The sequence below is a fragment of the Cetorhinus maximus genome, unplaced genomic scaffold, assembly GCF_964194155.1.
Source record: "Cetorhinus maximus unplaced genomic scaffold, sCetMax3.hap1.1 HAP1_SCAFFOLD_1325, whole genome shotgun sequence".
In the NCBI taxonomy this organism is placed as follows: Eukaryota; Metazoa; Chordata; class Chondrichthyes; order Lamniformes; family Cetorhinidae; genus Cetorhinus; species Cetorhinus maximus.
In genome coordinates this window covers 41,967-67,191 of record NW_027597266.1, presented here as the reverse complement: position 1 = coordinate 67,191, position 25,225 = coordinate 41,967, and the positions used below count along the sequence as shown (strand labels likewise).

General features: G+C 45.4%; 1 protein-coding gene across 5 annotated transcripts in view; it reads left to right on the top strand.

Moving 5' to 3' along the window:
- Nucleotides 1–25,225, top strand: part of LOC144676053 (uncharacterized) — a 59,829-nt gene that overhangs the window by 14,163 nt on the left and 20,441 nt on the right. For 2 of the 5 annotated variants that reach the window (XM_078536575.1, XM_078536572.1), the window contains exons 3-5: nucleotides 12,747–12,908; nucleotides 16,910–17,081; nucleotides 18,911–19,050. In XM_078536575.1, the coding sequence (XP_078392701.1) occupies nucleotides 12,747–12,908; nucleotides 16,910–17,081; nucleotides 18,911–19,050 (474 nt within the window). The remainder of the gene's footprint in view (nucleotides 1–12,746; nucleotides 12,909–16,909; nucleotides 17,082–18,910; nucleotides 19,051–25,225) is intronic. The other 3 variants (XM_078536576.1, XM_078536573.1, XM_078536574.1) reach the window with 3 other exon arrangements.

The following is a 25,225-nucleotide window of genomic DNA, read 5'->3' as shown; positions in this document are numbered from 1 at the left end:
TCTCTTGACAATCTATTTAACTGTGCCTTAAAAATATTCAATGATCCAGACTCCACCGCTCTTGGGAGATAAGAATTCTAAAAACTAATGACCCTTTGAGAGAAAAAAAATCTCCTTATCTCTGTCCTAAATGGGAGACTCCCCATTTTTAAACTGTGTCCCCTAGCTCTAGTCTCTCCAACAAGGGGAAATATCCTTTCAGCATACATCCTGTCAAATGCTCTCAGGATCTTTTATATTTCAATAAAATCACCTGAGCTCATTCTTCTAAACTCCAATAGATACAGACCTAAATTGTCCAACCTTTCCTCATAAGATAATTCCTTCATCCCAGGAATCGGTTGAGTGAACAATGGAACTTGACAATCAATGGTCAGGGGTAGGGCCGAGGCTGGATTTAAGTACCCACTGTCACTGGGTCAAAATCCTGGAACACCCTCCCTAACAGCATTGTGGGTGTACCTACACCACATGGACTGCAGCAGTTCAAGAAGGCAGCTCACCACCACCTTCTCAAGGGCATTAGGGATGGGCAATAAATGCCAACCTAACCAGTGATGCCCACATCCTATGAAAGAATAAAGTAAAAAAAAAAGGGCAGAGTTTTAATTGAGGGGGGGATGTCAGAGGCTGGGATTGAGGAGGGTAGGCAGAAGCCAGGATCCAGGGGGAGAGCAGAGGTGTGGATCAAGGATGGTGGCCAGAGGCCAGAATTGAGGTGAGAAGGCAGGGGCCAGGTTCAAGGCTGGGAGGGCAGAGCTTGAGGATCAAGATGAGTTGGGTGGGGGTGTAGTGGTTATAATGACTTGACGGAGTGGATGGATTTCAACAATAAATAGATGAAATTTATTACAGAGAGCTTTTCAGGTGCTACATGCTCGATCAAGACTCTTGTCAGAAAGCTCCACCCCTCTGCCTGCGCCTAGGGCTCATTGGCCAGAGCCTCCTGGAATGTCACGTGACCCCTGATAGACAGCAGGAGAGGCTACACCTTCAGTTACTACATTTCCTCCCCCTTTAATATTTAACAGTTTCTATTTACAAGAAACATTTGAATATCCAACAACATATACATATATACAACTTCAGGTAATTAAAGATTAAGCCTCTGAGGTGCTCTACTGATACAGTTAGAGTGGAGTTGCTCAACCGCTTGAGGTTCCTCAACAGGATCGACATGATCAGGAACTACAGCACAAGACACACTAGAAAGTGGTAGTTCTGGATTTGGAAATTCTACAGAGATTGGTATGTCAATTCTAGTTCAATCTGTCGTCTCAGGGATTGATGGTTTGCTGTCAATCACAGGTGGAATAGTTGGTTGTTGGAATGTCTCTATCAGGAATATGGTCCATGTATTTTTGAACAATTCTGTCTTCCACTTCCACCTGGAAGGATAAGGACCAGCCTCTGAGACATTGGTTCCAGGAACCCAACAAAGTCCACTTCCAAAATTTCGCACAAATACTGTGTCACCTACATTGTGCGAGCTTTGCTGTGTATATCGTGGTTTAATTTTTGATTACTTTGATTCTTCTCTACCTTCTCCTCTAAATTTGGAAACACCAGACTTAACCTTGTACATAGGTGGCATTTCATCAGTAATTCAGATGGTGGTGAACCTGTAGTTGAATGTGGCGTTACACTAACTGAGAAAAAAGTGGGAAGGTCGAGTTTCTAGAGTACCTTCTGATATCCTCTTCATATCAGACTTGAAAGTTTGCACAGCTCTCTCAGCTACACCATTTGATGAGGGATGGTAAGGGGCTGTCTTAATATGTCAGTTTCCATTTAAATTCATGAATTTCTGAAACTCTGTGCTGGTAAAGGTTGTACCATTATCAGAAACAATAATTTCTGGCAGACCATGTATGCTAAAATATTGACGCAGCTTCTCGATAGTTGTGCTCGATGTTGGTTATTTGACTTCATATACATCCATCCATTTAGAATGTGCATCTACAATCAACAGAAACGTGGTATCTAAGAATGGTCCTACGTAATTGATTTGTAGTCTAACCCAGGGTCGACCAGGCCATTCCCACGGATACAGGGAGCTAAAACAGGCAACTTTTGTTGCTGACAATGGAGACAGTGCTTGACCATGCTTTCAATGTTGCTGTCAATGTCTAGCCACCAGACATAGCTTCGTGCAAGCATTTTCATCTTTGATATGCCTGGATGTGCACTTTGAAGCTCTGTCAAGAGTGGTTCTCTACCTTGTGATGGGACAACAACTCTTGATTCCCACAACAAAATTCCATCTTGACAGCTTAACTCTGTTTCTGGCATGGAATGGTCTGAAATCTTCAGATGCAGGCACATTTGACTATCCTTGCAAAACAAGGACTCTGACATTTGACAATATTGGATCTCTGTTCGTCTAATTTTCTTCGCACACACAAGCAAAGAATCCAAGAAGTTCAGTATTAGCACAATTACTTGTGGAAAAGGAGTATTTACAATGCTATCTGGTAATGGGAGATGACTGAGTGTGTCCGCATTTGCAATGTGTAGGCCTGGACAGTACATAAAAGTATACACATACACAGATAAGATTAGAGCCCAATGTTGTATCCTTGCTGATGCTATTGGCAGAATGGCCTTATCCTCACTGAATTAATGGTCTATGATCCGACACAATGGTGAAATGTCATCCATGCTGATACTGGTGGAATTTCTTCACTCCGAATATCACCGATAAACCTTCCTTTTTCAGTTGGGAATAACCCTTCTCGGCTTTGGAGAAGGTTCTCGATGTAGCCAACGGGCCTTTCTGATCCATCTTCCATTCTGTGACAACACAGCTCCTACACTATAAGGAGAGGCATTACATGTTAATATCAATTCTTTCGATGGGTCGTAGTGTACCAATAGACATGACAAATGTAACAGTTTCTTTACTTTCACAAAGGGTTCTTCCTGTTGCGAATTCCAAGGCCAACAGTGATTCTTTTTTAACAAGTGTAATGGTGCCAACACAGTTGATAAGTTAGGTAAGAAGCGGATATAGTAGTTGATCATAGCCAGGAGGGGCTTGAGTTTGATTACGCTGGACGGTGAGGGTGCAACTTATATTGCCCGAACTTTCTCTTCCACCAGATGCAAACCCATGGCATCCACCCTGTGACCCAGGTAAGTAACTTCTGGTGCTCGAAATCTGCATTTTTTTTTCTTTAATCGAAAGCCGCCTTCCATGAAGCTTCTTATCACCTCCTCCAGGTTGGCCAAGTGTTTGGTCTCGGTTGAGCCTGTGATCAGAACATCATCCAGGTAAACTACCACTTGGGAAGTCCTTGCTTAAGACTCTCCATTGTTCTCTGGAAGATTGCACATGCACACAATACTCCAAAGGGTAGGCGAGTATATTGATAAAGACCCTTGTGTGTGTTAATAGTCATGCATCCTCCAGATGTGCTATCCAGCTCTAATTGTTAGTAAGCATGGCTCATATCCAATTTTGTATAGGATTTGCCTCCAGCCAGCATTGCAGATAAGTCATCTATCCTTGGAATGTGGTACTTGTCTAGTTTTGCTGCCTTGTTTATGATAAATTTATAGGCTCCGCAAATGTGTGTGGTTTGGTCAGGCTTAACCACTGGAACTATGGGTGCTGCCCATTCTGAGAATTGGACAGGTTGGGTGATGCCCAACTGTTCTAACTGGCATAGTTCTGCATCCACCGTCTCCTCCCACGCATAAGGCACGCCTGGCCTTAAAGAAACAGGGTGTCATGTGAGGATCCACAAATATCTTGGCTTGTAGGCCTTTTAACTTCCCTAATTCATCGCATATGCCATGTCGTATTTCCTTAGCAGCTCAGGAACTCCTCCTGTTTTCAGGTGAAATATCTCAGACCAGCCAAGCTTGATCTTCTGTAACTGGTCTCGACCCAGAAGATTAGGTCTTTCACCTGTCACTGTGTTCATTGGAAGCTGGGCTGTCTGTTGCCTATAAGACACTAGCACTGGGATGATGCCCTTTACCCGAATAGACCCTCCAGTGTATATTTTTAATTTAGTGGTTGTCCACTCCAAGTTTAATGAGTGGGTACCTTCATTAAGGTATTCGAATGCTCTCCCACCACTGTAGTTGAGGCCCCGTATCCACCTCCATTATTAGTGGCTTCCCACTAACTTGAATTGTGACAGTGAAAGGTTCGGTTTTTACAGCGGTTACGTTATACAGGGAATAGATATCAGTGTCGGCAGCTTCAGGTTTTGCTGCAGTTTTCAATTCAATCATGTTGGTTTGCTGCTTTATGGGCTGTTTCGGCTTCACCCTGCATTGCCTTACTACATGACCTTTCTTACGGCAGTAATGGCATTCTGCCTCCTTAAACCTGCATGTGTCCGGTGCATGGTCACCTCCACATCTATAACAAATTAACCTTGGAGCCGCTGCTGAAGTGTTTGTACTCAGCCTTTTCATGTTTCTAACAGTGGACATTGCCTCTCGCTTCGATGCTGTGTCTCTGATTTTCACACCACGCCCGGCGGTAGGTTCCCGCCCCACATGAAGAATGGCGCCATGTTATATGTGCTGTAAAGCCTGCGAGTCTCTCACAGCACTTTCCATGGCAAGGGAGATTTCTAGGGTGCACTTAAAGTCGATGTTGACCTCAGCGAGTAAATGGCACATCCTGAACTCCACAAACTAATCAGTCCCACAGCAAATCATTTAATCTGTCCCTGAAGTCAGTGTTCTGTCAACTGCTTTAGGTTCATTACATAGGTTGTGATGGACTATCCTGGGTCCCTAGCTCTGGAATTAAATTTAAAACGCTGCATTATTACGAATGGCTTCGGCTGGAAATTCATTTTCATGAGCTCCACTAATTCATTGTGGGACTTAGAATTGGGCACACTCGGGGCCGTCGGGCTGTGGGTGAGATTATTTGTCTTGCTACCGCATACACTCAAAAGGAAGATTTTCTGCTTCTCCTCTGTGGTAAGTTTGTTCGCTACGAAATAAAAACCAAGGCTTTCTGCATACTGGCTCCAGTCTTCCATAGTCACTTCATAAGGACTGATTCTGCCGAAGAGTGGCCTGACTGGTGAGTAGTCTTTTCTTTTTCTTATGATTGGATGTACTCACAGTAACAGGGCGAGGTGCATCATCGGAGATATTTTACCCTCGTCGCCAAATGTAATGACTTGATGGAGCGGACAGGTTTCAACAAGAAACAGAGTTTATTACAGAGCTTTTCAGGTGCTACATGCTCAAACAGGACTCTGTCAGGGAGCCCCACCCCCAGGATTGCCCGTGCTTAGGGGCCATTGGTCGGAGCCTCCAAGACCCCAGATAGACAGCAGGAGGGGCTATACCTTCAGTTACTACAGTGGTAGCTGGCAGCATTTCAACGTGGGATTAGAAGCAGCATCCTGGCTCTACATTCAGCATATTTTACAAACTTATTTGTTCTGACCTGTAGTGTTCCCTCTGTTAGCATCCCCCGTTAGGCTGCAGGTAGATCAAATCTTCCTGAAGCCAGCATCCCAGGGAATTCAATATTTCACAGGAGCTGGAAACGGGTGTTAGGCTGAATGTTTCAGGCCTGGGCCCTGGCACTGAACTTTTTGGCCTGCACCAATATGGCGGCTGGTAGATTCCCAGATTGATATGGGTGTGTGCTTCCTGTGCACCTTCAAGTTTAGGAGCTGTGAACAGTCAAATTCCTTTTCTGCACAGTTTGAGAATTCGGTGTCTCTATATGGGTGCAGGCTGGGAATAGCAAAAAAAAGTGGAGGAACTTTGGCAGATTTTTGGGTTTTTAAGACTCTAAAATCAAAGCCAAAAGCAGCAAGGTGGAAGAATGTGGAAGATAAGATAAAGTGGAATGTTAGTGGACTCAGAGCTTGACTTTTCAAAGCCTGTAGAAGTGGGAGGATAATGAGGAGATCCAGCTTTTACTTTCTGACTCAGACACTGCAGAAGCTTCCAATTTTAACATAAGGCAGAGAAAGAATGTGTAGGATTGCTGATATAAGGAGAAATAAGAGGACAGGGCACACTTTACTTGCCATCGAACCCACCAAATAAGATTCCTGAGGGGTCTACAGCTTTTAAAACAACCCCCGAGTAAAAAATGAGTGAACTTGCTTCCCAGCCTTACATGACTGTAACAGACTGTGTAAAATGGCCTTTCATCGTTAACACTGTATGCAATTGCCAGGTTTAAAGTAAATCTATCGCTAGCTGTCCTGAAGCAGCGAGTCAAAGCTAAGCATTTGGAGGAGATGACCAGTTTCCTTCATCACTAAATAGTGCACATTCCTGACATTTTCTCTCAAAGGGGAAGGTCCTTCAGCGGATGTTCGCATTGTTTCCATGACCACACACCCACCCCTACCCCCGACTACAGGGGCTTGCTGCAGAGGATTGACCTGTTCCGATGGATTCCAACAGAGTAGTCTGTTTGGGCGGGTCTGTTCAAACAGCCTTATTGTTATCATGAAAATAAAAGAAAATCCACTTTAAATATAAAGTGAGTCTCATGGATGAAATTTCCAACTACTTTGGGACAAAGCCTCTTAACGACTAATGATTGTGAGGTGTGTATGTTTTGGAGCTGGACCAGAACAGTATATTGAAAACAGACATCGAGGGAAATTTAGATTTAAACTCTCCTCTATTATATCTTGAGGAGAGACAGCAATGCCACAGAGATCAGATAACTGGTTACCTGACTGCCACAGGACAGGTTATTTTTTTTCCTAAAATATATTTTATGTACAAAATTTGTAAATGTTTAATACTTTAGGTAAAGTGCAATACAGATTAGTGTTTTTGAGTACAATACATGAGGTCCCTTCATTCACTTGCCATTACAGTCACAATGTACATACACATTTAGTCTCTGTGTGTGTGTGTCTCTCTCTCTCTCTCTGTCTCCTATGTTTCTCACTCATTCTTTCTCTGTGCTTCTTTCACTCACTCCCTCACTCTCCCTAGCTATCTCCCAATCACTTTATTTCTCCCTCTTTTTCTGTCTGTTCCTTTGCATCCCTCTCTTTTTCTATCCTCCTTCTGTGTCTCTCTCCCTCAGCCTCTCCATGTGTCTTTTATCATTCTTCTTCCTCTCTCTTTCTTTCCCCAATCTCTCTAGTCCCAGTCTGGTTGAACAGCCCTGGAGGTTACATCATGTGACTGTCTCTCATTGCTGGAACCAGTCAAATAGCCTTTTCTCCATCTTCAATATTTTTGTATTTAATAAACTAAAAGTTGTCAAAGGCAATAAAAAAAACCACTCATGTCATACTCACAGAAACAGGCCTTGCAGATAGTGTCCCACCATTGCCATCCCTGGATATGTCCTGTCCCACCAGCAGGACAGACCAGCAGAGGTGGCGGCAATGGTATACAGTCAAGAGGGAGTTGCCCTGGGAGTCCTCAACATCGACTCTGGACCCCACAAAGTCTCATGGTATCAGGTCAAACACAGGCAAGGAAACCTGCTGATTACCATGTACTGCCCTACCTCAACTGATGAATCAGTGCTCCGCCAAGTTGAACAGCACTTGGAGGAAGCACTGAGTGTGGCAAGGGTGCAGAATGTACTCCGGGTGGGGGACTTCAATGTCCATCACCAAGAGTGGCTCGGTAGCACCACTACTGACCAAGCTGGCTGAGTCCTAAAGGACATAGCTGCTAGACTGTGTCTGTGGCAGGTAATGAGGGAACCAACAAGAGGGAAAGACATACTTGGCTTCATCCTCACTAACATGCCTGCCGTAGGTACATCTGTCCATTACAATATCGGTAGGAGTGACCACCACACAGTCATTGTGGAGATGAAGTCCTGCCTTCACATTGAGGGTGGCACTACCACCGTGCTAAATGGGATAGATTTTGAACAGATCTAGCAACTCAAACCTGGGCAACCATGAGGTGATGTGGGCCATCAGCAGCAGCAGAATTGTACTTGAACACAATCTGTAAGTTCATGGCCCAGCACCCTTGCCACCCTCAGCACTTCCTTCAAGTGATGTTCAATACTTTAAAAAAAAAAATATTTTTTTTTTATTTGTTCATGGGATGTGGGTATTGCTAGCTAGGCCAGCGTTTATTGCCCATCCCTAATTGCCCTTGTTTAGATGGCATTTAAGAGTCAACCACATTGCTGTGGGTCTGGAGTTACATGTAGGCCAGACCAGGTAAAGATGGCAGATTTCCTTCCCTAAAGGACATTGTGAACCAGATAGGTTTATATGGAGGAGCACTAATTCATTAACTGAGGGGGAGGGCATTACATGGGAATCAGCAGGAGGTTTCCTTGTGCATATTTGACCTGATGCCACGAGACTTTTGGGGTCTGGAGTCAATGTTGAGGACTCACAGGGCAACTACCTCCCGACTGTATGCCACTGTGCCGCCACCTCTGCTGAGCCTGTCTGAACGGTGATGGTGGTGTCTGGGACATGATCTGAAAGATATGATTCTATGAGTATGACTGTCAGATTTCTGCATAACTACTCTGAGACATCTCTCCCAATTTTGTCACTAGCCCCCAAATGTTAATAAGGAGGACTTTGCAGGGTTGACAGGGCTGTGATTGCCATTGTCCTTTCTGGTGCCTAGGTCGATGCCGGGTGGTCCATCCAGTTTCATTTCTTTTTACAACTGAGTGGCTTGTTAGGACATTTCAAAGGGCATTTAAGAGTCGACCACTTTTCTGCAGATCTGGAGTTACACATAGGCCAGACCAGGTGAGGACAACAGATTTTCATCCCTAAAGGGCATTAATGAACCAGATGTGCTTTTACAACAATCGACAATGGTTTCATGGTCATGATTAATTCCAGATATTTATTGGATTCAAATTCCATCGTCTGCTTTGGTGGGATTCGAACCTGGGTCCCCAGAGCATTTCCCTGGGTCTCTGGATTACCACTCCAGTGACAAGACCACTACGACACCACCTTCTCCCTGTACTCTAGATGCGATCTCACCAACGCCATTTACAATTAGCCCTGTCAATCCCCCTTATAGTAAAGGCCAACATCTGCCTTCCCAATTACTTGCTGTACCTGCAGGCTGACTTTTTGTGTTTCACGTACAAGGACCCCCAGATCCCTCTGTATGCAGCTCTCTGCATTTAAATAAATGTGGTGTGGGTACACTCACAGCGCTGTTACAAAACGAGTGCCAGGATTTTGAGCCAGCGACAGTGAAGGAACAGTGATTATAGCTCCAAATCCGGATGGTGTGCGGCTGATAGTCCCCTTCTGATACAATTCCGAAGCTTAGTTTGTTTAAAAATGGGAATCTTAGGATTCTTCTGGGTGTCAACCAGTTGAAACTGTTACCATGGTCTGGAGACTGATAATGAGGCATAAAGGATGGATTCGGAAGAGGGAAAGGAATGGGCAGAGCCAGTAGAACTGCTGTACACAGAGGCATCAGAAATAGAAATCAGAGAGGACTAGTGTACACAGAGTGGGGAGTATACAGAACTAATAGAACTGTCCTAAGGTGGGAGGACAATATTTATAATAAACTGTCCAGGGAAATAATCAAGAATAAACATGAATAACGTTAAGAGGGAGTTGGATAAGCAGCTGGTGAGAAAATCAACAAAGGTACAGGTACCATACAGAGTACTGTGTGCTCTGTGAACTCTGTCAATTAATTCAGCTCAATGACCCTTCTTGTCTTGGATCGCATTACCTACTCACCCAGATATGACAGCTCTTCTAGCCCAGTCATTTGAAATACGAGCAGTTATGCCCTCTTGCCAATTGTTTGTCCAATCTCTGCCTGATGTCTCTGACCCTGGCACCAGGGAAATGCCAGTCTCTGTAGGATTCAGGATCATGGCTGTAACATATGCCCTCTGTGCTACTGATGGTTGAATCCACACTTCAACTTGGCCTCTGGAACTTTGCCTTACAACTCTGGTACATCCTTGTTCACCACAGAAGCACACAACTGATCAGGAGCACTGCTCCCTGACCCTTCCCCAAGTCACTCTCGTTTACCTTCTCTTACCAATCCAAGCCATGGAGCGTTTGCAGAATTCCTGCAGGATGCTGCGGATTCTCCTGCTCCCCTGCCAACAATCCATCTGTTTGTGTCTTCTCCCTAAACTCTCATTCAGTGACCTTATGCTCAGGAAACATCCCACGGCACCTGGTTTAAGCAGAAAATACCAAGGGGTTGAAGGAATCCCCACATCTTACATCCTACATACTTCTCAAGGTGTGTTCTCAACTCAATGAAAAGATGTTTACTCACTGTCCCCCTCTTGGGCTTAATGTTTTAAATATAACCTTCCACCTTTAGACTCATGTCTCTCTCCAGTTAAGTTCCACACTGAGTCAGTACTTTACACTGGTCCATTATCACACAAGTAAGATGTCTTTTTGAATGGCGGAGCAAGCTCGAGGGGCCGAGTGGCCTACGCCTGCTCCTATTTTGTATGTAAGTGAACAGATGCCAGGATGGTTATGAACTGGGCACACGTTTATCATCCAATGAAATAAAGAATATTCCCAATTTTTTTTTTTGGTGAAATTATTTCTCATCTTTTTCAATAACAGTTACCTCTAAATCTCTTTATACATTTTGTAGAAAGAGAAGGTCCTAGAGCTGTGAATAATTCTATCCCACCCCTCGCCACTCTAGCTCAGGGCTGCTGAAGCCTCACATTGTTCCCTCAAAAGTTTCCTGGCTGTGACCTCCTATACTCAGCCTGTTTGTTTCTTATACTTTGGAATAACATTTGAGGAAACAACCCATCCCCTGACAATGGAGCACATCAGAGATGGGAATGGGATAAGGAGCAGGGATCATGTCGGAAAATGACTGGAATGTATAGCGTGGAATTTTAGAGCTTTTCAATACAATGAACTTTCATTCCCAATGGTGCTGGAACAGCACAGCCACTGTGGGAAAGGTCAGGAAAAGTGGAAATAGTCTGCAAGCCTCCTGTTCTTACTGAACAATGTAACAAAACAGGAAGGGAAGTGACTGTGCGAATACACAGTGGGTGAAGATGCAGACGAGACATCTGGAGCGCTTACATTAAGTTATAATCCTGAGCAGGAAGCCCCAGGGAATTCTGTAATCCTTTGCTAGGTAACATTATCAACAGGGAAGCTGATATGGGGAGTCAGGAAACCTGGCTGATTTTTTTCTGACTCCAGCCCTCTCAATGTTGAGGTTGGCAGCAATTGACTGATTTCAACAAATTCACCAAAATCCAGGGATCAAAACTCCTCTTCTTAGGCAGCCCCTCATGTCCGAGGGTGACTTTCTTCCACTCCGGGGGTGTGGGTCCTGAGGTGACGAAAATATCCACTGCTGGGTCCGCACACTCTGCCACAGGTTGGGGCAGATAGTGTTTGATGAGGTGGGTGGGTGGGACGCTCCGATTTTGGTCCCCTCCTTCCAATGTTCACACTTGGCCTCCACCTGGGCCTGTCGGAGACGGTTGGCACCTTCACAGGTGCTTCTTCTCCGGTTTGGGTGGTCTCAAGAAAGAGATTCCTACAAATCGGTGGGATGTTGTATTTTTTCAGGGAGACTTTGAGGATGACCCTGGAGTGTTTCTTCTGCCATCCTGGTAACCGCTCGCTGTGACAAAGCTGGAAGCAGAGAGCTTGCTTTCGGATCAAAACTACCCCAGCCTTGGTCGTTGTGCCTCAGCCACACGCTGTCCTTACCAACACCTACATTAATGTGATGTACTCTGATCAACTCCAATGAACAAAGGAGTAACAAAGCTCCTGCTAATGCTGACCGTTATTATTATAATTATTATTATAATAAGTGTTTGTTTCAGGGTCACAGTACAACAAATATCCCAATGCAGGTGGAAATTACACAGAACCAACAGTCATTCCTTTACTTCTCCAAATAGGCACCAGAGACAATCTGAGTTTGACTCTCTCCTCTCAAATTGAGCCTCCCATCACTGTTCCCCCCACCCCCAAACCTCGACTGAAGCAAACCCATACTGTACCTGTCCTGGGAGTGTTTGATGGGGACAGTGTAGATGGAGATTTACTCTGTATCTAAACCTGTACCTGGCCTGTGAGTGAGGAACAAGAAGTAATGAAAAAGGTTCTTGGAATGTCGGCCTTTATCTTAAATTGCCTGCAACACAAGCAGAGGAAAGTTGTACAGTTGAACTAACTGTAGGTGACAGAGGTTGTGCAGCTAGGCAGCCCCCTGACCTTTTAATGTGACAACTAGCCCTGGCTCTTGCACTCTTAGTATCCAAGAGGACACCATTGCATTATTGCAGAGATAGCTGCTGAGAGCCAACATCTGCCTGCAACAAGACTCCAAGCTATTTGAAGAGGGACGGTGTGGAGGGAATTTATTCAGCCTCAAATAGGTGGGATAGTCTGCAAACAGATCAATGGAGAATGTTCCCAAGTACCCAGCTGCACAAGAAACAAGGTTTTTACAAATAACTTTCAATTCTTCATCATGATGGGATGGGAGCTAGAATTCTGTGACCCATTTCTCTGGATTCTTCACAGATCTCTGAACTATCTGAGATGTGACAGACAATACAGCTTCAGAGGTCCAGTCACAGTCCATGCAAACTGTGTATCATTATCACATGTCACCCCCATGGCCCCTGGGGTTCGGCGTCACCCCCACAACCCCGGGGTTTGGTGGGGGATCAGTGTATTGTTTTGGCCTGAATAATAAAAAGAAAACACTCTCTGCTGATCACTGCAGATGGCAATTTGCTCTGTTTTATATTAATAGCCATGAACTCCTCCTTTCAGGTAAACCAGGATAAGGTGGGTGATCGGGGGTCAGGCCTGGGATATCTGGAGCATATCTGCCAGCTCATCGAGACAATTGGCCAGTTACAGGACCAGAACAAACAGCTTCAGAAACAGGTGTGGATTGCAGAGAGAGCGCTGAAAGTGAACAGGATGAAGGAGGTAAGAGGCTCTCTCCCTATTGGAGGAGGGCAATGGAGTGAGTGCCCAGTGTGGACCTGGCTCTGAGCTTGTGGCTGGGGTTTGGCATATTCCCTGAATGATCTCATGTTGTAAAGCCATCTCCCTGGTGAGAGTATTCAAGCTGCTGAACAGAAACATTGAGCAGGCACCCTGTGATTTACAATCTGTGCATTCAAAGACACTCCCGAGGGTCCTGCATGTTTTGTATTTAGTTATTACAATGTCCCAGGAAGAGGGAATAAACTGGACTGTCTCTTTCTAAAGTCAATTAGCAGCAGACCTTAAGATATATGGCGGTGCTGTTGGCAACGACAGGGTAACATACGGAGCTGAATCTTCCCAGGATGAACTGTGGTCCCATTACTGGGGTTGAAGGTGGAAGATGAGCCCGAGCAGCAGGAAATGGGTCCTGAGTTCCATTGTGCCAGTGGTTTCTTGGGCTGCTGTAGTGTCTCACTCCCACCAGTTGACGATCCAATCACAGGGCCAGAGACTCAGCAGCGCCTCCAGGAGTGGTGGCTATTGCCGGAGTTGCATCTGTGAGGAAGGAGTGTCCTCATTGGATGTGAATCCTGAAAGAAAGGGGAGTGGGACTTGGGGAAGCCAGATCCAGGTAGGCAGGACCCTGGCGATCGGGTTGGTGACGGAGGGGAGATTTCTTGGTGGACAGATGGCACCATTGCTGCTGGGGAGACACTTCCATGGGCCAAACGGACTTCGAAAGGGAGGTCACACTCTGGAGCCCAATGGGAGACCACCAGTTTCACCCAGCGGTGCCCTCCACACCCCAGGCATTGGCAAAATTCCCACAGGGGTGGGAAGAGGCCCTTAATTAGACATTTCAATGGTTTAATTGGGCTCCTGGCAGTCTGCCACCTCTCCTACTGGAAATCATTGCACATGCCACCCAATCCGCTTCTCACATCATTTTACCAACCTTCTCACCTTCCAGTCCATCATCAAAGAGCTGCTAACATTCAGCCAACGGGCTCCAATCATGCCCACATATCACCCAGGGACATTAATGAGTTAAAATGGTGGAATAGCATGTTGGAGAGAAGCTTATTCATTGTTTGTATAAGAACATTATTCACAAGATTATTCAGGCTGTGCTGACACAGGACTTCTGGTCAAATCCAGAGACACTATGGGGATATTAATGATTAGGAGGTGAGTGTGGGAATGGGAGCTGTGAAGAGACATGAGTGCGAACCTGGGAAATGAGGAACAGGATAAATGTTTCCAACTCTTCGTGATTAGAAAGTTTTTTTTTCTAAAAATACACTTTGTTCATAAAATATCTAAAAGAATATTACAAAATATTTCCAACTTGTCATAACAGGAAAGTGCAATGATATTCACATTTTCTACATGGGTCATGTTGAACTGAGGTGTTTAAACACAGTTGCCTTTACTATATACAGTCAAGAACATGCTTACAGTCCAGGGGGTTCTGTACAGTGGCCAGCCCCTCGGTGCACTATGGCTGAAAGACCTTACACATTGGCCTTTCCCCATTGGGCCTTTGCGGCAGCTGCCCCAAGCTTTAGTGCGTTCCTCAGCATGTAGTCCCTGGACCTTGGAATGTGCCAGTCTGCAACACTCGGTCGAGGACAACTCTTTGCACTGGAAGACCAACAAGTTGTGGGCAGACCAAAGAATGTCTTTCACCGAGTTGATGTTTGTCTCGGTGTGTGTCCCTGGGAACAGCCCGTAGAGCACAGAGTCCTATGTCACCGCGCTGCTTGGGATGAACCTCGACAAAAACCACTGCATCTCTCTCCAGACCTTCTTTGCAAAGGCACATTCCACAAGAAGGTGAACAACGGTCTCATCCCCACCACAGCCACCTCGAGGGCAACATGTAGAGAGGGTGAGACTCCTGGCGTGTAGGAAGTATCTGACCGGGAGGGCCTTTCTCACCACCAGCCAAGCTACATCTTGGTGCTTGTTGGAAAGTTCTGGCACTGAGGCATTCTGCCAAGTGACTTTGACAGTCTGCTCGGGGAACCATCCAACAGGATCCACCATCTCCTTTTCCCACAGGGCCTCTGTTCTAGAGTCCTGGTGCGTGCTGAACACTGCCTGATGGACTTGTGGTCAAAGGCATAAATTTTTCCACGAGGGACAGGTGGTACGGCACGGTCCAACTACTTGGAGCGTTCCATGGCAGCGTGGCCAGAACCATCCTTCGCAACACCGGGGACAGGTAGAACCTCAAAACACAGTGACAGTAGGTGTTTGCGTACCAAGGGTCTAAGCACAGCTTGATGCAGCTGCACACAAAGGTGGCCATCAGGATCAGGGCGATAAAAACAAAAAGCTAATGTTAGGCATGTTTTTTCCATCCTCTGTCCAGAGGTTTGTACATGGGGCCCATGCGGAAACGATCCATCGTTGATCTCCAGGTGAAGTAGAAGATGTCTCGAGTACCTGCTGTGGAGCCACACCTGCACCACGTACAAAACACCAAGAACACCTCACACCTAACGACCAGGGTCTTACCCACAATGGAGAGGGAGCATCGCTCCCATATGCCCAGTTTCAGACTTCCCTTGGAGATGGACAATAGTGAGAGCAACTGAATTTGGGGAGAGCCCAGAACAACAAATGTCCAGAAAACAAGTCAAATGTCAGTTAAAGAGCATAAAAATACCGACTTGCACAGAAACTGAGAATAGCAGGGCCACACCTGTTAAAGAGCAACAGATCAACTTTGTACACTCAGCTCCTGTTTAATGGCAACAATTTCACAACATGCTCCCAACATCTGGGTAGAGACACCTTCCCTATCTCTAGATTCTGTGCATGTATGTCTTTCCCTCTCTGTCACGCTCTCTTTCTCTCTCTCCCTCCCTCCCTCTCTCTGTGTATGGTACAGCCTTTGTGTTTCTGTGTGTTCCTTCCCCTGTCCCTCTCTGTTTCTCGCTCTCTCTGTTGCTTCCATCTCTGTTTCCCCCTCTCTCTCCCTCTGTCTCCCTCGGTATGGTGCAGTCTCTATCTCTCCCTCTATGTTTCTCTTCCTCTCTGTTCCTTCCCCCTCTCTCTATCTCTGTTTTTCTTTCTCCTTCTCCCTCTGTGTTTCTCTCCCTCTCTCTCTCTCTCTCTCTCCCTCTGTGTATGGTGCAGTATATGTCCCTGTCTATCTGTTTTTGTCACTGTCTCTGTGTCTGCTGTGGAACATTGCATTTTCCTGCTGAACTGATTTCCTTTTTTAAACGGGTAGCATACAGGAAGACAGGAAAATCCTTTTAAATTTTTGATGCTGGTTTTTGGTAATAAGCAGCCATTAAATGAGAACAATTCTCTCAGACTGCCTTCCTCTGTTCCTGAATCCCCCTCTCATCTTCTAAAGGTCGAATGAGATGATCTTTGGACCTGACCAGTATTTTCAACTCTGCAACATTTAAAAATCTGGTGGATTATGTCCGCATCATTCCCTAACTCTATGTAGTTTACTCTTCCTCATTCCCTCACTGTGTGGTTCACTCCCTCAGTCTGTGTGGTTTACTCTCTCACTAACTCCCTCACTGTATAGTTCACTCCCTCGCCCCGCCCCCCTCGCCCCGCGCGGCTCGCCCCGCCCCCCTCGCACTGCGCGGCTCGGCTCGCCCCGCCCCCCTCGCACCGCGCCCCGCCGCGGCTCGCCCCGCGCGGCTCGGATCGCCCCGCCCCCCTCGCCCGCGCGCGACTCCTGATGAAACCGCTTCTGAAGGAAGGAATCCTCTCCTCCCACAGTTCATTTCTTCTGCTCCTGAGCTGCTGTTCCTGAAAGATTTTTTTTATTTTAGGAAATAAAACACCTTTTGATCTGAACTAATATTGCGGAGGGTACTTGGGGGGGGGGGGGGCGGTTTGCAACATTTGATTTGAGTAGTTGTGGGGACGAGTATTTGGGCAATGTTGATGGTTCATTATCTCATCAATCCTTCACAAGAAATCTCTTCCTAACACTGGCACTTCCTTCCTTCACTGGCCAGGATTTTTTCTTGAATCACTGCTCGTGTGGAGCTGTTGGTATCTATCGGAGCCTTGCGAGCCTCCCTGATCTGCAGACTGGATCATCCACCAACTTCAGCAGCCACAGGAACTCCTTCAAGGGTGAGAACACATCACAGAGCATCGGGAGGTTTGACAGTGTTAGAAGCCAAGGTCTGTGTCTCACCTGTATCATGTCAGCTTCTTTTCCAGGGTGTACAAAACTCCATTTTAAAGTCTCATGTCAGTTTTAGTTCAAGCTTGTAACATATGGTCCAACTGGGGACAGAATTCCTCAGGATGATGGTGGTGGTAATGTCACTGGACTAGTAATCCAGGGCCCCAGGCTCTGGGGACAAGGGTTCAAATCCCAGCACAGCAGCTGGTGGAATTTAAATTGAATTCATTAATCTGAGATATAAAGCTAGCCTCAGTAATGGTGACCATGAAATTATCATCATTTGTCATAAAAACCCATCTGGTTCATTGATGCACTTTATGGAGGGAGTTCTGCCATCCTTACCTGACCTAGTCTACATGTGACTCCAGACCGACAGTAAGGTGGTTGACTCTTAACTGCCCTCCGAGATGGCTCAGCAAGCCACTCAGTTGTACCAAACCGCTATTGACAACACATGGACTCCACAGTTCAAGCCAGCGGCGCCCACATACTGTGAAATAATATAAACGTGATGCTGGCATCATGACCTTCAGGGTTTGCATGATGACTGTGAGGGCATTGATTAGCATGGGTAAGTGAATGCCCACCTTCCCCAGGCAGCTGGAGATTGGGGCGCTTGCCTTCTGTCCAGGGGCTGCCCATGCCTTCCTCTTGGTGTCCTAAATTCCTTATATCATGTGTAAAGGGGTTAATAGGAAGAATTTAAGGATTAAAAATGTGCCCATCTTTGGGGGTGCAGGCTCATTGCCTGATCTGAACCCTCTGCTACCCACATGTACCCTACTGGAAGCCTAAATGCACAATTCAGTGAGTATGTCTTAGACCAGGCCCTCAGTCATGCAGGGGAGCAGGAATTCCAATATAGCGACACTCCATTCTCTGTGCCAGCCCATGCCCATACTCCTGCCCCTCTCTCCACTGACAGAATGCTTTGGGGGCAGGTGGAGATTCCAAAACCCCAAACAGGAAATCCTGATGAGGTTTGGGACACGGGACTGAATTTTCCCATGGGCACAGGGTTAGAGGTTGTCGGGGAGTGAGTAGAATTAAGGGGAAACTGCATCAGAATGGCTCCCTGACATATTCCCAACTTGAGAGAACACACCTGGGGTGGGCTGGGAACCGGATTGCTCAGTGACCGGGGGGCGGGCGGGCGACCGGGGCGACCGAGGGGTGCAGAGGCTCCACCATCTGCTGTGGTGGGATTCAAACCCAGGTGCCCAAAGCCTTGGGTCTCTGAAATACTAGTCCAGTGACAATACCACCACGTCACCACCTTCTGTTAGCCTGTGACTAAACTAAAATGTTTGCAATCTTGATGTCACAGGTCAAATTTAATTTCAGAATGGCTCCTGAGTCCTGATCCAGCCATGCTGCTCCTTCCCTTTAAAAAATACAGGCTATCTTTAGGCAGTTTCAGCTAGCTTTATACAGGACAGGCTCTCTTTAAGGTAAGCCATGCGGGTTAACATTAAGTAGTGCTAGGACTTAACAGTATTGGGACCCTGCTGATGAATGAAGCCAGTGAGCAGCATGGTTGACACTGGCTGCACCCAGAAATCATTAGAATTAGCGGGCAACATGAGGTTGGCATCTTGCTGACTTTGCGCTGAATGGGCATGAGGTAATCGTACATCGCGAAGCCCCCATCAGCTTTTGGGAGCTTTTGAATTTATCTCCCCCGCCTATGTTTGAATGTTCCTTCAACCTGGTACCCAAGCATCAGGGGAGCAAGGTGTGTCCTGTTTATAAAATATTAGCAAGAACAGAGCTTGGAATGACTTATTTGGTGATGCTTCTTATGTAACTGCATGTATTGAAGGTTTTGACACAGAGCCAGGTGAAAGACAGAGGTGCTTTCTGCCCATGTGCAGAAACGTGACAAATCACCATGAGGTTAATCTGATGCACAGCCATGAGGAGGCCAGCAACCTGAACTCTCGACAGCAGGATCACCAAGTGGTGAGTGCCTCGGATTTTTAACATAAAGGTTTGGAGAGGAGTCAAATGATTTAAAAACTTGTCAACAAATTTAAGAAAGCAAAGAGCATCATTGTGTGAAGATTAGTTGAACCCATTTGGCATTTAACCGTGGAGTGACATTTTTGAAAACAGAAAATGCTGAACGCTGTATAGGTCAGTCAGCAACTGTTCAGAAAACAGCTGAGTTAACACTTCAGGTGTGATCTCCTCTTGCTCTTCTGGCACTAGAAAATGCTTCTAGTGGATTTTGAATTTAGTGTCTGTAGCTTTACTCTCCAATTATCCCTTTGATCTCCCATTTAATGTGTTTCTGAACCTTCCTCTCGCTCGTCTCCACAGAGACATTCTGAAGCTATTGTTGCATCCTGTTTTACTGTCTGTCCCTGCTGAATCCATTAAAGCTTTTTGATGTACACACTTGCTGGTGTTTATCTCAGGAAACCAAGGGCAGTCTCTGAGAGAACAACGTGTAGTTGCTGTGTGGGGCTTGCTGGCTACATTGGCCTTTTCTAGTTCCATGCTTCCTTTTGGTCTTAGGAACCTTTTTTTATTCTTTCCTGGGATGTCAGCATCAGCATTTATTGCCCGTTCCTAATTGCCCTTGAGAAGATGTTGGTGAGCTGCTTTCTTGAACCGCTGCAGTCCATGTGGTGTAGGTACACCCAAAGTGCTGTTAGGGAGGGAGTTCCAAGATTTTGACCCAGCGACAGTGAAAGAACAATGATGTAGTTCCAAGTCAGGATGGTGGGTGGAGTGGCTTGGAGGGGAATTTGCAGGTGGTGGTGTTCCCATGTATCTGCTGCCCTTGTCCTTCCAGGTGGCAGAGGTCATGGGTTTGGAAGGTGCTGTGTAAGGAGTCTTGGTGATTTGCTGCAGCACATCTTGTAGATGGTACACACTGCTGCCACTGTGTGTTGGTGGTGGAGGGAGTGAATGTTTGTGGATGGGTGCCAATCAACTGGGCTGCTTTGTCCTGGATGGTGTTGAGCTTCTTGAGTGTTGTTTGGGCCACATTCATCCAGACAAGTGGAGAGTATTCCATAACATTCCTGACTATGGAACTTTGCTATGAGGGAAAATGATGAAGTGAATATATAGATAAGCCATTGAATTGTAGCTATTGCTGCTAATTTATGAAGATCACTAATCAGTGCAGACACAGCACCAGCTCACTACTTACTAATCTGGCACTCCAGAGTAAAAAGCTGTGGCTACATTGACAAGCAAAGAGATGGTGCAGTTCCTCCAGTGAAGTTGAGTGAGTGGACAAACACATGGCAGATGCAGTATAACGTGAATAAGTGTGAAGTTATCCACTTTGGTAGAAAAAACAGATTGGTAGAGTATTATTTAAATGGTGATAAATTGGGAAATGTTGCTGTACAAAGGGACCTGAGTGTCCTTGTACACTAATCACTGAAAACAAGCATGCAGGTGCAGCAAGCAGTTGAGATGGCAAATGGTTTGTTGGCCTTCAGTGTGAGAGGACTTGAGTACAGGAGCAAGGATGTCTTACTGCAGCTGTACAGGGCCTTGGTGAGACCACATCTGGAGTGTTGTGTGCAGTTTTGGTCTCCTTACCTAAGAAAGGGTATACTTGCCATAGAGGGAGTGCAGTGAAAGTTCATCAGACTGATTCCTGGGATGGCAGGCTTGTCGTATGAGGAGAGATTGGGTTGACTAGACCTGTATTCACTGGAGTTTAGAAGAATGAGAGGGGGTTTCATTGAAACATATATAATTCCGACTGGGCTAGACAGACTGGAAGCAGGGATGATGTTTCCTCTGGCTGGGGGGTCTAGAACAAGGGATCACAATCTCAGGATACAGGGTAGGCCATTTAGGATTGAGATGAGGAGAAACTTCTTCACTCAGGATGATGAACCTGTGGAATTCTCTACCACAGAAGATTGTGGAGGCCAAGTCACTGAACGTATTTAAGGAGGAAATAGATAGATTTATGTACTCTAAAGGCATCAAGGGGTACAGGGGGAAGAGCAGGATTACGGCATTGAGATACAGAATCAGCCATGATCATGTTTAATGGCGGAGCAGGCTCGAAGGGCCGAATGATCTACTCCTGCTCCTTTTTCTTTGTTTTTCAGTTTCTATGTTTTTTATCAGACTACATCTATATTTCCTGTAACAGTTATGAGTCTTAGATAGGTCCCCACCCCAAAGTCTGTTCCAAAACCACACACTATCCCTTCCCCTGGCAATTGTTTGAAATTAAATCAGGTTGTTCACAATCTTGGTATCCTACTTGATCCTGAAATGAGTTCCCACTACATAAAGCTGTCTATTTCAACCTACATAACATCACCTGACTTCAGCACTGCCCAAGTTCCTCTGCTTGAGAACAGTCCAGGTTCTCCAATCTATCCATGTAACTGAAGTTCCTCATGCCTGGAATCATTCTTGTGAATCTCTCTAATGCCTTCACATCCTTTAGGATTTATCCAAGTTTGTTTAGGTGCAACCTGTCTAGCCTGTACAGCACCAATCTCCCCCAGAGCCAGTCCCAATATTGCAGGAATCCAAAGACCTCCCTTCTGCACCATCTTTCCAGCCATGCTATCTGTCAATCACCTGAAAGCAATTGGTTCAAGAGGCATTAGTTGTAGCATGAAGCTAAACAAGCGAGTGATTCATAGGAAGGTCTATAAAAGAGACAGGCTTTTCAAACCACATGATCAGGAAGGGGTGCATGAGGAGACAGGCAACTACGCCAGAGTGAGTGGCGAATTAGGTTCACGTGGGAATTCGGTGCTTGGGGGGAAGAGGTGTGATATACATAGGAATTAGTCTATGTTAATTGAGTAATTAAATTAACTAATTAATAAGTAACAATGGCAGGACAGATGTTATGTTGCAGCTGTGGAATGTGGGTGCTTTTGAATGCCAAGGCGATCCACTACAAACATGTCTGCAGGAAGTGTAAGCAGCTTGAGGAATTCCAGATCAGGATTATTGATCTGGAAGCCAAAATGCAGACAAAGTACAACATAAGGGAGGGGGAGAAATACCTGGATACTTTGTTCCAGAAGACAGTCAAACCTCTTAGAATAGGATCATCTGTTTTGGTCAGCAGTGAGGGACAGGAAGATGTGACTGTGAGTGAGGCAAGTAATGGGACTGAGCAGACACAAGTGGAGGAGCCTCAGACTTTGCAATTGTCAAACAGGTTTGAGGTGCTCACAACCTACGTGGACAAAAGCGGTGTCTGCAAGGTGGATGAGCAGGCTGGCCATTGCACTACGGTACAGGAAGCCATTCAGGTGGGGGGTAGCAAACAGGTAGTAGGGGACAGTATAGTGAGGGGGATTGACACTGTTCTCTGCAGCAAATAGTGAGAGTCCAGGTGGCTGTGTTGCTGCCCAGTGCCAGGGTTTGGGACATCTGCCCGGGACTGGAAAGGAACTTGCAGTGGGAGGGGGATGGTCCAGTTGTTGTGGGCCATGTCTGGATTATTACCTGAGCCACATGCAAATTAGCATATAGCAAATAAGATTAGAGAGATGAATGTGTGGCTCAAAGAATGGTGTGGGAGAAGTGGGTTCCGGTTTGAGGGGCACTGGCGCCTTTACTGGTAACCATGGTTTAGGACAAAATGTATGAGAAGAAATATTGGGTGCTTGTGATAAAGGGAAAGCAATAATCATGGATGACTTTAATCTACATATTAACTGGAAAAATCAGATTGGCAGTAGTAGCCTGGATGAGGAGTGCATTGAATGCTTTTGAGAGAAGTTCTTAGAGCTCTGGAACCAGCCAGAGAGCAGTTTATTTTAGACTTGATATTGTGTAATGTGACAGGATTAATTTAATGACCTCAGAATGAAGGCACCCTAGGTAGCAGTGACCACAATGTGATTGAATTTTACATCCAGCTTGAAAATGAGAAGAGTGGGTCTAAGACTAGTATTTTAAACTTAAATAAGGGCAATTATGTGGGAATGAAAGCTGAGCTAGCTGAAGTGAACTAGGATATTAGGCTAAGGGATAGATCAATAGAGAAGCAGTGGCAGACATTTAAGGGGATATTTCAGAATACGCAGAATAAGTATATTCCTACTATAAAGAAAAACTCTAAGGGACCCACCACCCTTGGTTAACAAAAGAAATTAGGGAAATCATCAAACTTAAGGAAAAAGCATATAACTGGGCAAAGATGAATGGCAGTTTAGATGATTGGTCAGAATATAAACAGCAGGGAATAACTAAAAGGTCAATCAGGAGAAAGAAATTAGTATGAGAGGAAGCCAGCTAGAAATGTAAAAACAGAGTTTCTGTGGGTATTTAAAAAAGAGTGAGTAAAGTGAGTGTTGGTCGTCTAGAGAGTGACTATGGGGAGTTAATAGTAGATAATAAGGAAATGGCGGATGAAATGAATGAATATTTTGCTTCTGTCTTCACTATAGAGGATACAAAAAACATTCCAGTAAAAACTGTAAATCAGGAGGTGGAAGGGAGAGGGGAACTTTTTGAAATTACAATCATTAGGGAAGTGGTACTGAGCAAACTGATGGAGCTGCGGGCTGAAAAGTCTCCGGGTCCTGATGGATTTCATCCTAGGGTCTTAAAAGAGGTGGCTAACGAGGTAGTAGGTGCATTGGTGCTAATTTTCCAAAATTCGCTAGATTCTGGAAAGGTTTCATCAGACTGGAAAGTAGCAAATATAACCCCTCTACTTAAGAAGGGAGGGAGGCAGAAAACAGGAAATGATAGGCCAGTTAGCTTGCTGTCTTGTCATGGGGAAGGTGGTTATAGCTGAGCATTTAGAGAAACTCAAGGTAATCCGGAAGAGTCAGCATGGTTTTGTGAAAGGGAAATCATGTTTAACCAATTTATTGGAGTTCTTTAAAGGAGTAACATGTGCCGTGGATAAAGGGGAGCCTGTAGATGTGCTGTACTTGGATTTCCAGAAGACCTTTCATAAAGTGCCACATCAAAGGTTATTGCGGACAATAAAAGCTCATAGTGTAGGGGGTAACATATTAGCATGGATAGAAGACTGGCTGGCTGACAGAAAACAGTATACATAAATGTGTCTTTTTCTGATTGGTAGAATGTGACAAGTGGTGTCCCGCATCAGTCTGTCCTGGGGCCTCTAAATCAAGACTTAGATGAGGGAAGCAATGACATGGTAGCTAAATTTGCAAATGTCACAAAGACAGGTAGGAAAGTATGTTGTGAAGAGGACATTAGGAGGTTGAAGACATATATAGATAAGTTGAGTGAGTGGGCAAAAATCTCAGCAGATAGAGTATAATGTAGGAAAACGTGAGGTTGTTCGCCTTGGCAGGAAGAATAAAAAAACAGAATATTACTTAAACGGAGAAAGACTGCAGAATTCCAAGGTGCAGAGGGATCTAGGTGTTCTAGTGCATGAATCACAAAGTTAGAATGCAGGTACAGCAAGTAATTGAGAAGGTGAATGGAATGCTACCCTTTATTAGGCGAGGAATTGAACATAAAAATAAGGATGTTATGCTTCAGTTATACAGGGCATTGGTGAGACCACGTCTCGAATACTGTGTGCAGTTTTGGTCATCTTATTTAAGGAAGGATGTAAATGCGTTTGAGGCGGTTCAGAGGATGTTTACTAGATTGATACCTGGAATGAGTGGGCTGTTTTATGGGGATAGGTTGGACAGACTGGGCTTGTTTCCACTGGAGTTTAGAAGAGTGAGGGGTGACTTGATTGAAGTATACAAGATCCTGAATAGTCTTGACAAGGTGGATGTGGAAAGGATGTTTCCTCTTGTGGGTGAGTCCAGAACTAGGGGGCACTGTTTTAAAATTAGGGGTCGTCATTTTAGGATAGAGGTGAGGAGAATTTTTTTCTGAGGGCTGTGCGACTTTGGAATTCTCTTCCTCAGAAGGTGGTGGATTTGGAGTACTCAATATTTTAAAGGCAGAGCTAGATGGATCCTTGTTAGGCAAGGGAATCAAAGGTTAATCGGGGCGAGGTGGGGGTGGATGGGAATGTGAAATTCTAAACACAAACCAATTAGCCCTGATCTTCTTGAATGGGGAACAGGCTCGAGGAGCCACATGGCTTACTTCTGCTCCTATTTCGTATGTTCGTACGTCCCTCCATTGTCTCACTCACTGTTTTAAATGATCTTAACAGTTATGTATTTCCGCTTTA